Source organism: Bombyx mandarina, chromosome 12 (assembly GCF_030267445.1).
Source record: "Bombyx mandarina strain Sakado chromosome 12, ASM3026744v2".
Lineage (NCBI taxonomy): Eukaryota > Metazoa > Arthropoda > Insecta > Lepidoptera > Bombycidae > Bombyx > Bombyx mandarina.
Genome location: NC_143219.1, coordinates 7993392 through 8010504, shown reverse-complemented (window position 1 = coordinate 8010504; position 17113 = coordinate 7993392). Strand labels below are relative to the sequence as shown.

Genomic DNA, 17113 nt, shown 5'->3' with positions numbered 1-17113 from the left:
CAAACCTAGCCATGTTCACAGTAGAGCTTACTGCCGATACAAATAAAACTAAGTTACGTTTGTGAAAGACATATGTACACAGTCTTCTTTATCAACGCGTAATGTTTATTTCATTATTTGTACATACATCAAACTCCACATTATGGTATGGTATCGGGGTAGTTATCCCAGCCTAATGAAAAACCAATACACAATAAAACAAAACCTAATAAGATAAAATGTTCAACCCAAAATTCTACACAATATTATTTAATAGATATTCTTTATTAGTCAATATTAACTTAGCTAGTGTTGCAAATGATGTGACAATAAAAACCAGCAGCGTAACGACAAGTTCTTTTATTTGTGCAAGAATGCAGAAAAGTAGTTAGAAATGGCTGGCATGGCTTGTTTTATTAACACTATCCCCCCTTCGTTGGCTTTGGCTGGCGGCGGTGGCGGTGGCTATGGCGGAAGGGGGCGTGTTAATATGGCTTGGCGGCTTGGCTGGCGGCAGGGCATGACAGCTGACGTCACGTCCGTTACATTCGGCCATCCTGCAACAATTGCTCCCGCAATGGGGAACACACAAAAACATTTAGTTCTCAAATAAATCAATAAGGTCTTCAGTTTCGAGCTGCTCATCGGAACTACTAGCGCTATCGGACACATGGGCTATACTTTTATAGGGCTTTAATGAATCTGTTGATACCAGGCCAGTGAAGTTTTTATAACTTCGTAAACCTTTTAGATATACTTCTAATTCGATAACAATTGTTACCTACTACTTTAGTTACTACATACGGACCTGAGTACAAATCGTCTAATTTGGTATTAATCCTAGCGGCGCTACTAACCAGTTGGCGCCTGTCTCTATGATACAAAATGCCTTTTCTTATAAACATGAGCTTTTTTTTTATATTAATGTTGTGTGTACTCGCTTGTTTTATCCTAGCTGCAGCTATCTTACGCCGTGCGTCAACAGTTTCTGGTTCGAGACCAGGAATCGAAACATCACATATTGACCTACCAGAGCGCGCAAAGATTAAATCACAAGGCTTGTAGCCGCTGTTACTTTTAATTGTGTTGTTTGTGCCTCAATTAATGGAGTTCACTAAATTATTTGAAGCTTCACTAGGATCAGTTGCCCGCAACACAAAATTGTATGTTTAGTTTGTTCAACCTGGCCAATTAGCGCGCGGACAAGCAATACCGTTTAACGTATGCCTAAACTGTTTATCTTCTGATATATTTTTTTAAAGTACCTACTCGTAAAAGCTTTCCCGTAGTCTGTCACCACGTGATTCGGGTATCTGGACAAACCCTATTAATATATTTTTCAATGCACGAATGGTCCCGATTAAATTTACAGTACGCGTTAGTTCAGCTATCACAAATTTAGACAACGCATCTTTCATTACGATCATGTACTGGTTGGTGCCCTTTAGATGTCCTACAGAAGGGCATCATGTTATATATTTGTACCATGCGCATAGTATCAGATGGTTTAGAGATCGGATATAGACAGTCTTCTTTTTTTTAACATAGTTATCCTTCTCATGTGTACAATAAAGACATGCTGCCACGTATTTCCTAATAAAGCGTGTCATTTTAAGAAACCAATATTGGCTTTTAATCAGAGCTAAACGATGATTTAGATCCACGTGACAAATGTCGTCATAGTGCATTTGTACAATTTTCCATTTAGCCGAAGGGACTGCGAGTCTATTTCCCTTAAAAAATTTTCGAACTAGTTCATTCATAATTATCTTTAACATCAGCGCGACTTCGTCCGCGTGGAATATAGTTCACAAAGAATGCTTTATTTTAGTACAAATTGATTAGCATAAAAAAAACGTTATAGTGAGCCAACCTTAACATATGCTATCGCGGACATTTTTTTTTAGATCTTTTAAAGGGGTACAATTCTGTCACATTATTTTAGCGAAACTTTAACAGTTTCTGCAGCGCACGCACCGGAAGCTCTCAAAAGGGAAAATAACCCGATTTTGAAACATTACTTACTGGTACTTCGCTTGTATTGGTCTTAGCTGACCCAGTGATGGTCTTAGCGGTGCTAGCGTTATATAGCCTATAACCTTTCTCAATAAATGGGTTATTTAACACTGAAAGAATTTTTCAAATCGGACCAGCAGTTCTTGAGATTAGCGCGTTCAAACAAACAAACTCTTCAGCTTTATAATGTTAGTATAGATTGCTTTATAATCGAACTAAGCTTTTCGTCCTGACATTGCACAGTACAGAATCAATCAGTAACTAAGACGATTCACGTTCATCATGTCAACAGGATGCCTATTAAGCGCGTCTACAAATTTTCCATACGTTCACCAGGTCTATACTCAACACTAATGTCATAATCTTCTTTCAAAACTCACCATCGCGCAATGCATGGTATAATGTCGCGTTTGGTAAGCGTAGCACAAACCACAGTACAATCAGTTTCTACTATATCATGTTTACCTACTTCATAAACACGGAACCTACGTAGCGATTGTATGACCGCCAGGTTATGAGCTCTTAACTATGATACACATTCTTCCTTCCTAGTAACCCGGCTAAAATAGTATAACAGGCCGCAGTGAGTTGTCAGTTTGTTTTTGTAATAGTATACCAGAAATTCCTAAGTTACACGCATCGGTTTGTATTTCTGTAGGAAGCATAGGATTATACAGAGCTAGCACGGGTTTGAAACGTAAGCTGTTTTTCAGTTGTTCGAAATTCGCGTTTTGTTCACGGCCCCACACCCATGATTTATCTTTTTTTTTTTTTAAACCAATAAACTGTCGCACACTATAAGCATTATTTGGCACAGGACACTGCGAAACGGCCGTCAATTTTTGTTGCACCCGGCTGTATACCGTCTGAAGATATTTCATGACCTAATAAGTGACTTGTTCCTCCAAGAATGAGCATTTACTCATATTTAATTTTAAGTCTCCACCATAAAATTTCCCAAGTACTTTCTCAATAATTATTGAACCCGATTTTATACCAACTGAGGGTAGATGTAAATCGTTTAAAATTGCTAGTATCTCGATTTGACCTACATTTATTTTTACCCATTTCTTTTCTACCCACAGACTCAATTATTTTATTTATTAAACGCATTTAACTACCCCACCTAGTGGAATAAGGTGGAGATAAAGAAGAAACGCATGAATACAGATGGCGCATTTGCTAAACCAAAAGGAATTCTAGTGTACTAGAAATAATGACCTTGCGGTGTAATGAAAGCAGTTGTGTGTCTGGCACAATGCTCAATTGATGGTAGCCCTGGGCTAAATCTAAACTCGTGCAGTACTGTTCGGTGGATACTTTTATATTTTACCATAGCGTTTAACGCACGATAATCAACGCATAGCCTACTGTCGCCGTTCTTTTTCTTAATAAGACCACTGGTGAAGCATGACTAGATTCAGATTATTTTATAATGCCGATGTCTAAAAGTGGCGATACACGGGCTGATCACTAGTAAGCTTAATTTGCATTTGAACTAAATTGGCAATACCTAAATCATGTGTATTCGTAGCAAAGCAATGCTTATACTGTATTTTTTTTAATCTGAATGACTCCTAATATTTAATGGCTCCTTTTAATTTTTTTTATTTCTACCCACAAATCTCGAAATATTTGTAATGGCATGGCTATGGCAAGTAGAAATGCAACACACCTGGCTGTTTGGCTGTGGCTCCTCGCAGCTGTTGGCCCTCAGCAGGACCTCGCCCGGCGGCCACAGGATGGTCTCCGAGCCCATGTTGATGTCTTTGATGTAGCTGTCTTCGCCGTTCAGCAGCGTCGCAGGCAGGGAGAAGGAAGCTCGTAGCCGTGAATCTCGTGAAGCGCCGTGAAGCTCGTAGTGCCGCAGTGGAGTAACCACGTTGCTGCTCTTTTAGTTTCCCTCTACGTGAACCAGAATGATGGAAGGACAGGGCGGCAGGCGCTTTTGGTCCGACGACGTCGAAGTCCCTTTGATTTGATTGTTCCAGGTTCTTCATCCTGTAGCTCAAGTATCGCCTTGTGGACCTCTTTCTGAAGCAATTTTTCAACACTTTCCTCGCCAGTGAAATAGGAGCTTCATCTTCTTCAAACTTGTCAGAAGACCGAGACATCTGAGCGTGTATATGACGTTGTTTCATTTCTTTATGCCACTTCTGATTGTTGCAAATGATGTGACAATAAAAACCAGCAGCGTAACGACAAGTTCTTTTATTTGTGCAAGAATGCAGAAAAGTAGTTAGAAATGGCTGGCATGGCTTGTTTTATTAACACTATCCCCCCTTCGTTGGCTTTGGCTGGCGGCGGTGGCGGTGGCTATGGCGGAAGGGGGCGTGTTAATATGGCTTGGCGGCTTGGCTGGCGGCAGGGCATGACAGCTGACGTCACGTCCGTTACACTAGTATAAAACTTACAGATGTGTTTGTTTCTTGTGTCAAGGTTTTTTCCTTTCGTGAACTGATAACGTTTTTAGACCACAAAATATTCATGATACTTTTTTCCTACAACACACTACATACGCTATGAATATTTATTCAAAGTACAAGACATGTTTAGAACAACGCTGATTATAGCATGAACATTGAAGAAAATTGTATTGTGTCTTGAGAACTACAATTTCAGAATAAGCCGCTTGTCCATTACAAGTAGACAAGGCCGAGGCCATTTTTGCTAAAATTAAAATTACCTACCTCGGGGCCACGAGGAGACCTTTTGACGATGGGTTATTGATATTAGATCGATACGGGAGCGATATCGGCGTCATCAATAACCGCCTATAAAAGTGTACGTGATACGATATGACTACGCGAACAAAAGATTTTAAGTATAATACATGACGGACATATTGTTGCACTGAATAAGGTATTCCGAAGAAAATTCAGCCACGTAAAGGCTGAGCGTATCGTTCAGGATATTATTATAAAATAAGGTACTATGGAAGTTGTTAGCGATCTAAGCTCCTTCAGCGCACATATTATTATGACGAATTTATTACATGCAGTTTAATTAATTTTTACGTCCACTTCCTTATTTCGAAGTAGAATATTATAAATTTATTGACACGCCTATCAATAGCATTGTTGTCATTAAAACGGCCAAAGTGTTAGCCTAAATATTCAAATGAAAAAGATATCATTTCACATTAAAACACAAATGGTTATCGTAATAACATTCAGTTGTCTAAGGTAGAAGGGAGCAGGAGTAATATGTACTGAAAACGTGTTCACGAATGAATAATAATCGTCCTTATCCCTTCGTGTTCATGAATGAAAGAATAACAACAGCCCATAGAACAAATATTATGAAATCTGCAAAATTTATAAATTAGGCTAATTAATTGTAGGATGTATTTTGAGACCGTACGGAACGACTATTATAAATATCTATATATTAATACGTGAAGCAAAAACTTTGTATCCCTTTTTACGATAATTGTGCGAACGGAGGAGTATGAAATTTCTCACACTTATAGAGAATATAGAGAAGGAGTGCACAATGGTAATATTTTTTTTAAATAATGCATAAAAAATACATTGAACCAATAAAGAAAGTATTACACACACTAACATGTATTTGACACGCACACGCCTAGGTATATACTATTTTGTTTATTATTAAAGTCTGTGGTCAAGTTGAGAATAGATTAATATTGTTTTTCTTTAATATTATTTGTCTATGGTGTAGCCTTAGCGAAATCTGTGATTATACTCGTAGAAGTAAAGTTTTTGATAATAGAACCGTATTAATGTTCAAACTTATAATTTAAATTAATAATTATAGTCGAATTTCGTGTATCGGGCGACCGCTAATATTATATTAATAGACTTAACATTCTTTTGTTCACATAGTTGCATAATTTTTATTATTATTATGTATCTATATTTCAGTAAATAAACCATAACATTTTGTTAGTATGTATTTTTTATAATCTATGTTAGTAACTTAAAAACCTAACACATAACTATTAGACTATTTATTACAAAATATTTTTTCCAACTGCCTGCTTCAAAGGCTATATTAATTAACAGTCCCTCGATCTTACTCGATATGATGTTCAGAAGACTGTTGCCACTATCATGCACGTAAAATTCAATTTGAATGTAAACAAGAACATTTTTAAGTCTAGTCTAAAAAAAAAAAGTCTTCTAGGTGTGACTACAATCTGCATTAAGACAGTTCCGTTAAAATACATGAAAATAAACACTGTTTATGTTTATTTATCATGAATAATTATATAAATAATAATATATTCTATTAAAAAAAACACAATAATAAAGCAACTACATAATTATTAGCAATCAAAATTTTTAATGATGCAGGTGTGACTTTTTGGTATAATTATAGTATATGGCTGCATAACGACTTATGGTAAAATGTTTCACAGAACAATAGAATATTTCGATGAACTGGAAGACAAGCTACAAAAATATCAAAATATCCATTTTTTTGTTTTTAAATCGCGTACTGCTGCTGCAGTTAGCTTATTTTAAGAAGTTCCCTAAGTCGCTATTTCGCAATAATTTAATAATAAAATGACGTGTGGCACTCGAAGACTGCCGCGGTAAAGCTATTGCATAGCATTTTTTATCAACTTATGCAATAATAATAATTTAATATTAAAACAACAATAAAATAAGATCCGGCGAGAAACTCAGTGGGCTAACTTTCAATGAATCTGCTACATTGTGAGTATTCCATTTTGACCGCGCACTCACTAGAGGGCGCTACATGGGATAGAGACACGCCTTTGGATGCTAGTTCTAACTATCATTCGCCCAGAATCAACGGTTTAGCTAGTTTATTTTTAATGTCACTCCAACACTGAATGGTAGTAGGAGTAGTAATAAAATTCTTCGACTAAGCGATAGAAAATGGCACGCCCAACGCATTGTGATGTGATATAATTTTCTATTTTACAATTCCGTTTGTCGCCGATAGATGGCGCTTGACGCAAAAGCTGTGTTACCCCCCAAATTATATCACATATTTTGATAGTACATAACTCGGTGTTTAGACTTCTTACTTTAAACACTACACAAGCGCAACGTGTGAATGTGTTGAACGCGAGCTACATGGTAGGCGGAGTGAGGGGTGGAAGGTTTTTTTCGTTACCGGATTTCACGATTCCGCTCTCAAGCCGCGCTCAAGGCCCGCGGTAAAATATATGCAATAGCTTAATAAAAACGATACTAAGCAGTTCTAAATCTTTTCTACTCAATCATATACAACAGTATATAATTTAATATAGAAAATCTAGCGTCTCAACTTACCAGTTCCTCTTTTGAAGCTCTATCAGTAATTTGTTACAGTGCTTATTCTATATTCTGTTCATTTCTTGTGACATGTAACTTTGTATAATATCTCATTCTCTAAGTTTAAAATATGTCAAGAGCAATTGCGTCGAAGTTATTTTTTTCCGCGTAGTGACGTGAGTCTCGAGTGTACTTGTCAACATCGGAAAAGATTCCATTTATTTACGAACGCCGTCGAGAGTACGTAAATAAAAAGACTCAACACACAAGGAAATTGAATTCCAATTGTGACAATGTGTTCTGAACTTCTCTTATCGACTACGTGTAGTGCGAAATCGCGTCGTCTGCGTACGACTCCTATGGATTTTCTGCCAGCTTAACTGTAAATAAGAAAATTCATCCGACTGCGCCGTTAAACGTAATCGAGCGTCTTTCGAAGTATTAAAGAAGCAGACGCTATATTACATAAGTTAAGATGTAACAATGAAAAGTTTGAGCACAGCACCAAGTGTGCGTGATTCCTTTTTGGCAAAATACGTCCCGACTCATCAACTAGGATAAAGTTTCGCTCGTTTATGGTATGATCATGTAGATTTACTGCATATACATACATACATACGTATTAAACGTTGTATTTACAAAAATGTCAAATATTAAATTACGATTTAAGCTACATTTGAAAAGAATCCAAAATCACAATTGAAGCATGTCTCTGGAAACAAAATTTATATAAACTGTTTCTAGATAAAAAATTAAATTACTTGTAGCTTGGGTAGGTTTTCGTTAATTTTAGATAGCGTTTGATGTTTTAAATCTTTGTTATTGATTTAAAAATATTTATGTTTTTTTGGTTTTATATCTAAATACATCCATCGTCTTCAAAGGACAACGGAACATATTGTTACAGAATGATTTCGAATTGTTCAATAAATTAGCAATTTTAAGCTGTTTCTTTTATCGACGTAAATGTACAAATTATTTTAGAGTTAATATGAAATTCATTGGTTACCGATGCTCATATACAACAATGTGAATTGCCTCTGGAAGACACTACCTTCCATTAAAATAATCTCTATCCCGCACTTCGGAACTGAGCGCATGATTGCTTTGCGGCAGAACTAAATTGCAAAAGATTAACCTGAGCGGTTATATAATACGTCCACCGACCAGCAACGTAGATGGGATTTAGGTTGAGTAGTAAATGATTTTAAGAGTGGTGACGAAGAAGGAAAATTAGCTGCTGAATTTTGGCGTCGCTTAAATATTCTATAACATCTACATGAGCTTGTTTTTGTATAATACATAGCCTCTGGTGCATCGTTAGTGTATCGATAGTTATTAAAATTGAAGCTGGATAGTTTTTATTCAATTCTTATAATAACTTTGTAGTAAGATTTGTAAGAAACAAGCTCGTATGGCTACATAGAGCAATAACGTAATTTATGAACCAGTTATTCGTTATTAGGTAGGTGTATTTGTCATCACAGATTGGCTATCCATAATGTTTTGTGTGCTATGTATTTTTCTATTAAAATTAGGATTCCTTTTTCAGTGAAATGCACTCAAGCAAATATATAACTAACACAAGCATCTTCATTCATAATTTTAAACGTTGTTAATATTTAAGAACTTTGAAAAAAAAACCTTGGTAACGTGATCTAGAATTTTACGATAATTTGAGAATAGTATAGTGTTTATGTGGAACGCTTTGTATTATATCTTTATTTGGTTCTCTCGAATTTCAGCTTATTACACAGGGTGTGTACTTACAGCCCTTCTGTTCTTATTCATTAATTATTTTAGTCCTCTAATTGGATTATAAGATTAGAGGCTTTCTTAGAGATATAATTCTATGCGACTTATGTTGATGTCGGTGTCTAGGGAATGGCTTTTCAATTAGCGCGACGAATATGTAGAGTATATTAGTTTAGTATTAAATTCAATTTGGTGTAAACAAGTTTTTTTACAACTTGCTACATTTTTTTATATTATTATAATACTGTTACGCGCTAGGTTTCGGGACCAATAAAATTCCACCGAAGTATACATTAAAACTGTATTTATCACTTAGAACACACACACAGAACACTTTAAAATTCTCAATTCGGTTGTTCCGCTTCGCTTCTGGTGATCCGTTCGCTGTTTCGCTTTGAGTAGTTCCGATTACAGACTGCCTGCTTGCCATCTCTGCAATGTTTTTATAGTCGAAACGACATCTTCAGAATCGTCGAGAACATTCCTCACAAGTCGAGTTCCTTCGATGTGTTTCCGCTATCTGACAATACATGGCGTTGTACTTCGCGAGCGTTTTAGATGATACTAGGTCCTTCGATATTTGTACGGCTATTCGGCAATAGATGGCGTTACTCTTACCGGCGTAACAATATTAAATTCGTTATCATTTTTATAATTAATTCGGTGATGATTTCATGAGGAATATCTGAAAGGTTTCACAACTGAACTGCTGTACTGATCATAATAGGATAGGTAAATTAATCATGAAGCAATAAAATTCAACACACAAGGTAATAAAACATACCGGCTAATAGGGGAAAAGTGGAAAGTTGCCTTTTAAGGCAGTGGCCACTTTAAGTTAAAATTATGCCTGAATGTTACCATTTTTTTTATAGAACTAAGTACAATATTAACAAATAAAAAAAATTGGTGACTTATTATTGTTTGACAAATTTTTTGGCCGAGTACTCACTACAAACATCGTTTCAAGAATATTGAGATATCGTTTCAAGAGAATATCAATATAAGAATGGAGTTTCTAATTTAAAATAATGATTTTCGAATTCAAGTTCCGACTTACGTAGTTCTGATGCAGCAGGGAGAGCTTGCACTAGAGCTTCGCAAATAGAAACTATAAGCAATGCGCCGTATTTGTCAAACTTTGGGCAATTTCTTATAGGGAAACAAAATTGTGCTCAAGAAGCGACACAGCTTTTATCCTACATATATTATGTTATATTCCAGATATACCCAGATACAGGGGGAAGAGGTCGACAGAAGAAGACATTGATGGAGTGTGTGAATGATGATATCAGAGAAATAGAAGTGAATATTGAGATGACGGCTGATAGAAGAGAATGGAAGAGAAAAATTCGCTGTGCCGACCCCACCTAGTCGGATAAGGTGAAGAAAAAGAAGAAGATTCCACATCTACAGAGCTCAATTGCAAAGAGATAAACTATCGTTTCTCAAGACGACAGAAACTTAAGAAAAATAAGAGACATTTCAATTCATTTAATTCTTATAACATGTATGATTTAAAGTAACAGGTATTTTTTTTAATTAAAATATAAATTTCACGTTTATACATCGCATTTTAAAACCCTATATATTTTCTCACGTAAAACGAGTACAATCCTAGATGCAAAAGAAACATTTTCACATAATGACGTTGAATAGATTCCAATATTGCTTTTCATATTATGAATAAATTAGCTTCGTAGATCGCGGAGATAAAATACAGCAATCTTTGTTTCCATCATTGATATTCTGTAGAAACCGGAATGAAAGTTGGTGCGTTTGTTTCGGTACATTGATTCAGGCTCGCTCGCTAGCTACATTTCATTAGTGCCTTCTCCCTTCAATATTGTTCTGCTGTTCATTGTCTCTACGTATTGTTTCATTAATTTACGTTATTGACTTTTATTGCTTTGACGGAGATATGGAGGTGTTATTAGTCTGTTATTTGCTAAAGGGTAACGCATTCTCGTTCTGTAGTTTATTACAATAGTGGATTATGAATAAAATTTAAGTGCACCATTTATTTGCGATGGTTTAAAAGTTCTAATTTCGAAAAAAATCTTATTATTAAAATATTATTAATCCTTAGATTGTTTGATCTGTGTTTTCGTTTCTCAGTTATAATGCTTTTACATAAATAATGCAGACAATAAGAAGATAATCATATTAATCTTAGTGTTTTCATTAATTGTCTCATAACTTTTAATGAACTCACCGTGAGGGAATATTAATATTTAATGTTTTTATTATTAAGATAGATCATGGGTGTGTTTGTTGTACAATATATACCTATTTTATAGTTATCTACTTCAAACATAAGTATATGGTAACAAAAGATAGCAGTAAGTTGTTCAAATTTTTTTTTATGTAGGTACTAGTGTTAAAACTCTGTAGAGTGATACGTTGTTCGGATTCCAGGATGTTCAAGTACATACATTAATATAATAAAACAGTTATTCCAATTTATTCATTGGTGTTAGCGAAAGTTATTTATTCGAGGTTAAGAAAAAAAAATGATGTGTCAAATTGAAATATTAGACGAGGCTTTAATAACTTTAATCAGAAAGCGGTAATTAGGTAAACGCACTTAGTATTGTCGTTAACTTGTGTGTCGCACTAATTAAACACGAAGTTTTTATTCGTATTATAATCAAAAACAATTTTTAATTTCATAACTTTTATCGAGTTCAGTAAAATTAGTAACAGATCTGTATTGTTTATAATTTGATGTACAGTAATAAAATTATGTGTTGTGTTTGTGAATTGAGTAAAGTGTTATAGCGTTGAAGCTCGCTTGGGAGGAAACTACACTACCATTTTTACTGCGAAGCCTTAGCATTCCGGTCTAAAGAATTGGATCTTTATATCAATGTTGGAGCTTGAATAACGTTTTTTGAGCAGTGGCTTTGTCGTTGTTATATTTACGGGTTCGGTCATGACTAAGGTAGGCCAACGATTAACGTCAGACGAGCTTCAGAGCGCACGCGAGCTTAAGATCCACAATTTTAGCTAGTGATATTATTTACTTCGATTTTCACGAGTCACAGACACAGTTAAAACTACTTTTACGGCTTAATCTCGAGTTTATCATTGTGATTATATTTTGAAGTCGTCGTGGCCTAAAGGATAAGACGCCCGGCGCATTCGTATCGAGCGATGCAACTTTGTCAGTCAGTGTTCGAATCCCGCTGGCAGAAGGTGGGTGGTGGCATTTACCTTGTAGATGTCTATGGGCTCCATCTAAGCAAAAAAAAATGTATCTATGGTTTTCAACAATTTGAATACTTTACAATTTACGTGATCACACAGACGAATAAAATGTTTTTCGTGAATTTTTGAACGCATTTGAATGCATTTGAATATTATTATTATTATTGTACTTTTTTATTGCTAAGATGGATCGACGAGCTCACAACCCATCTGGTGTTAAGTAGCTACTGGAGCCCATAGACATCTGCGACGTAAATGCGCCACCCACCTTGAGATATAAGATGATATAAGATGAGATATAACGTCTAATTTTTTATTAAAAAATCCTGATAATTGAGTTTCTTTTCACACAGAAATATACAATAAAATGATAGGTTGAATGAACTATTTTTCACTCTCATTTTAGTGACAAAATTTCACCAATTGTAATATTGAAATCGACTTCTGTGAATACGACAATAGCAGAGTAATACGCAATCGAATATAATAGAACGCAAACAATTTAGCAGAAACCCTACAGAACGGTACAATGTCGTTATTGAAATCAATCATGCAGCGTTGAAATAGTTTGTTTGAACATGATTAAGACGTTACAGGCTTCCAATGGATTGAGGCACGACAGACACGTAATTGATATTTTAGCGAGAGGGTTATTTTCATTTTATGATCATTTTACAAATACATGTCTGATTTTTTTTGGTGTAATTGTATGTGTGTTTTAAGAGGCAATTGTAAGTACGCTTGCTTTGTTACTAATTAATATTGTAAGTATTATAATTTTTAATATTTCAAATATTATATTTAAAATTTTAAATGTTAGTATTTTATTTCTTTATTATGCAAGATTTCAAACATGTGTGAACTACAAATTTTTTTATTTAACATTTCTTTGAATTCTCTTTTTCTAATTTAATCAAAGAAATTATCGCTCAATTCCTTGTTGATTTATGATTGCTGTTTAACTTTTACCCTAAAATAATAGAATGATTGCTTTACAAATACAATATATCGTTACGTTGTTTTCCAACTGTCATGCCGTAGCTAAGCTGCATTTAATGCAGCAGATGTAATACAAAATTTGTAAGTGAAGAATTGTTTGTAATGAAAGGACCCAACGCGCCTATAACAATAATATGTGGACTTTATATGCCAATTTTACCCTTCAATAGACAATGCTAGCAGTTTTTTTTATGGGTAGGTATTGGAAACATTCGTAAAAGACAACTAGATGTACACACGGATACCGAATAGCAAACTCGTGGTAGGACCTCTTGTGAGTCCGCACTGGTAGGTACCACCACCCTGCCTATTTCTGCCGTGAAGCAGTAATGCGTTTTGGTTTGAAGGGTGGGGCGGTCGTTGTAACTATAGTTAAGACCTTTAAACTTATATCTCAAGTGGGTGGCGTATTTACGTTTTAGATGGCTATGGGCTCCAGTAACCAGGTGGGCTGTGAGCTCGTCCACCCATCTAAGGAAAAAAAAAACTTTAACAAATCCTAAATCCAACCGCGTTTCGATCCCACTCCATAATACAGTAATGTGAGTCATTAGCCACTAGATAAACGAGGTAATCGAACTGTCCATTCTGTAATAATCATCAATCTTTTATCATTTGAGTTGTCTTCTTTAATTACAAACATATCACTAGAGAAATACGCAAATACGGCTAAGAGCCACAATGCGGAACTCTGTTTACGTACCTGCTCCTCGCGTATTAATCAGGCCGTTCTCAAATCATCTATTAATCAAGTTAAAGCATCTGGACGACAACGAGCCGTCAGCTTAAGTAGTGTTTAGTTTATGGCGTACAGTAAACAATCGTTTGCGGTAAGTTGCTTTGCACTATGATTTTATTGTTTACACTTTACGGGATGGGCGGAGGCACGATAACATTAAGTACCGCTACGTAAGCTGAGGTTATAGTGGAGAGGGGCACAAATTTAATTTCCATGCAAACCTATATGTTAATGATTATTGAGACTCCCACGCAGGAAGATATAGGGCGAAATTTGTTCTGTAAGCCAACAACTCCACGCAACTATCAGCTGGGTAGAACTCAGATTGTCCAGACCATTTAGAGAGGTCATACAAAAGGAAAACTAATGACTGTCCCGAGTTTTGACTAAAATAATATAGGTTTGCGATTGTGTCGATACATATTTGAGTCTCGCAGGCAGATAACTATTTTCTTTAATCATACTGAATAATTGTTCGAGAATGACTTCCATGGTGAAGAAATAACACTGTATAATAAAAATAATAATAACAAACCCGCAAAAAAATACAATTAGCATAATTACTGGTGGTATGTGATCTTATTTGTTCGCTCGGAACAGGTACCACCGCTCTGCCTATATCGTCCGTGAAGTAATAATGCGGTTCGGTATGAAGGATGGAGCAGTCGCTGTGTTGTAAAACTGAGACTTATAACTCATGTATCAATGTGGGTGCGGCATTAACGTTTTTGATGTCTATGGGCATTTTTTTTTCGGCCCCGTCCGAACCTCCTACGAGGTCTCCGCGCCTAAGGGGGCGCGCGGGGTATGTGGGACTCGACGATCTGCATGGTGATGGGAGCAGGCCGCAGGCCCAAAGAATTTTAGGGCCCTACCCACTAAACAACTCTCTTACACCTGACGTCCGATCTCCGGCCGGAGACAAAACCCGGTCAGAGTAGGGGGGTTCCCGCGGTCAACACTACAACCAGATACGCGGCGCCACCCCGATGACGCCCGACCGACGGGTCGTCGAGGCGATAGTCAACGACCAACTATCTATCTATGGGCTCCGCTAACCATTTTACAACAAGTAAGCTGTGAGTTTGTCTATTCACCTGGCCAATAAAATCACGTGCATTAACAAAAAGCACTTAAAGACAAAAATGTAGCTTCAGTGAGCACAGTCGACATTCCGAATCAACAATGACATTAGCCTTCCTACTGTGGCAATCAGAGAGTAAGTGGGAATTTCCGCATCGTTTAATACAGCTCCCGGCTACATGTTAAGAGCTCGCTTTCTGGAGCACCTATCGACCGCTCTGACTAAACAAATAGCGTGCACTTTACAAATAGTGTAATACTCACTACTACTGTCTTTGTTAAATATTTCACATAATATGCATTTGAATTTGGAAATTAAATTATTGCATTCAGTCGTTTTCTATGAAAGTCTAATGCAGTAGAAATGTCCGGTCGAACTTTTAAGCTCCGATTTTTTTTAATTTTTTTTATTCCCCTGTAGGCAGACGACCATACGGCCCACCTGATGGTGAGTGGTTACCGTCGCCCATGGACTTTAGCAATGCCAGGGGCAGAGCCAAGCCGCTGCCTACCGAGCCAAGCCGCTGCCTACCGCTTAACTACCTAGTTTACCTACCTAGTTTTACCTACCTAGTTTCAAGTTATATTAAAATCCGTAATTAAAATACGCAAATAGGTTTACAGTTCGGTTTTTGCTATCGACACACGTCCGTAAATTTACAGTAGAATAAGACTATCTGCAGTCCGTGGTGTATTTTTCACCACCACCGCATTTCAAAATCTATGTACATGGGTAAGCAATAGTATTGAGCTTATTTCTGCCGCGGTCCGGTTTGAAGCGTCAGATAGCACAGACGCAATACATTTCTTAAGGGGGGTGCGGTTTCTAGTTTATGGGTTCGATCACCAATCTACGCAATACGTAAGAATCATTACAACGTTGTCCACGTGTTGTAACCGTAACATGAAAAGAATCCGTACTGTTGAGATCTGCTTCTTTCGCAGCAGAAGATCGCTAATCTAAAACGGATCCCTTCCTTCTCTTAGCAACTATGTGAAGAACTATCTTTCTTGAACATCCCAGTATACAGTATTATCCGCATTATTTAGGTCTTCGATCTGCAGGGAAATTAACGCCCGGTTATTTCTTCACATTACTTGCTAATCACGTCCTCTGCTGATAGTGATCTTGGCTATTTGTACTTTGTTTTGATTTGTAGTTGATTCGGCTCTGATACAACGATCGAGGTGTACCTACTATGTTAATGTTTGAATGGAATGTAATCATATTATGCAATCACTGCTTGCGTCCTTGTAATTAAATTTGGTTCTAATTTAGTGGGATTAACTTACGTATAATGCTGTCGAGGCACAAGACATCGCGCTTACTGATTTTGTGGATTTTTTATCCCTTTTACTCGTTTTATTTTTATTCTTTTCTCTCCTGTATTTGTAATTTGACTACCCGCCTATTTTAAAATAATATGGATTCATTAATATACAACAAACAAACAGATGTTGAATGTGCTGCTGAAAATAGATTCCGTTGTACTTATCGCAATATAAATTTAGATTTCAAATGACAGTTAATTGATACAAAACACTTTAAACTAACTAATTTAATCAAATCGTCTCTAGCGAACCAAAAACAGGAATTAAAAAAATCAATCATTTTATAAGTGGGAAACACTAAATTCTTTTGTTGGAAAAACGAAGTGTAATATGTTGCGTGCGTGGCTTTTCGTCGCTGTAAGTCGCCATGCAACAAGTGACGTTTTCTATGCCTTGGCCACCATCTAAGGCTAACAAGCCGGATTTTCTTGCCAATAGCAGAGAGCTCTACAAAATAAAATTTTACGATACGATTACCGATTACTGACATTTTCAGCGTCGCACTTTGGTAATGGATCGAAAGCGCCAAACTTTCCTGTTTGATCTAAACTTACATCTCTAGTTTGCAAATAAACAGTTCGTATGAGTTTATTTACTTTTCGTCACTTTTAAAAGAAAATTACACCGTAAGACGCATGCGTGAAAAATGAGCGAGAGAAATGTCGGAGGGAGAAGGAAGACAGTGCGACTCGCTTCGACCAATCGATTAGTCGCATAACGATAGCGGCTTCTTAAATGCAGATGTGTC

General features: G+C 36.4%; 1 protein-coding gene across 1 annotated transcript; it reads right to left on the bottom strand.

Annotated features, from left to right (window-relative positions):
• Nucleotides 1-324: 324 nt before the first annotated feature.
• On the bottom strand, nucleotides 325-4394 carry LOC149501783 (uncharacterized). The gene is made up of 2 exons (XM_089731898.1): nucleotides 3671-4394; nucleotides 325-536 (listed from the first exon to the last, which is right to left on the bottom strand). The coding sequence occupies exons 1-2, from the start codon at nucleotides 4134-4136 to the stop codon at nucleotides 445-447; spliced, it is 558 nt and encodes a 185-aa protein (XP_089588024.1). The 5' UTR covers nucleotides 4137-4394; the 3' UTR covers nucleotides 325-444.
• Nucleotides 4395-17113: the final 12719 nt, after the last annotated feature.

Coding starts and splice junctions, on each gene's coding strand:
- LOC149501783 (XM_089731898.1), bottom strand. CDS start 4,136: ATGAAACAACGTCATATACACGCTCAGATGTCTCGGTCTTCTGACAAG. Junction 537..3,670: donor AGCCACAGCCAAACAGCCAG/GTGTGTTGCATT, acceptor CAATTGTTGCAG/GATGGCCGAATGTAACGGAC.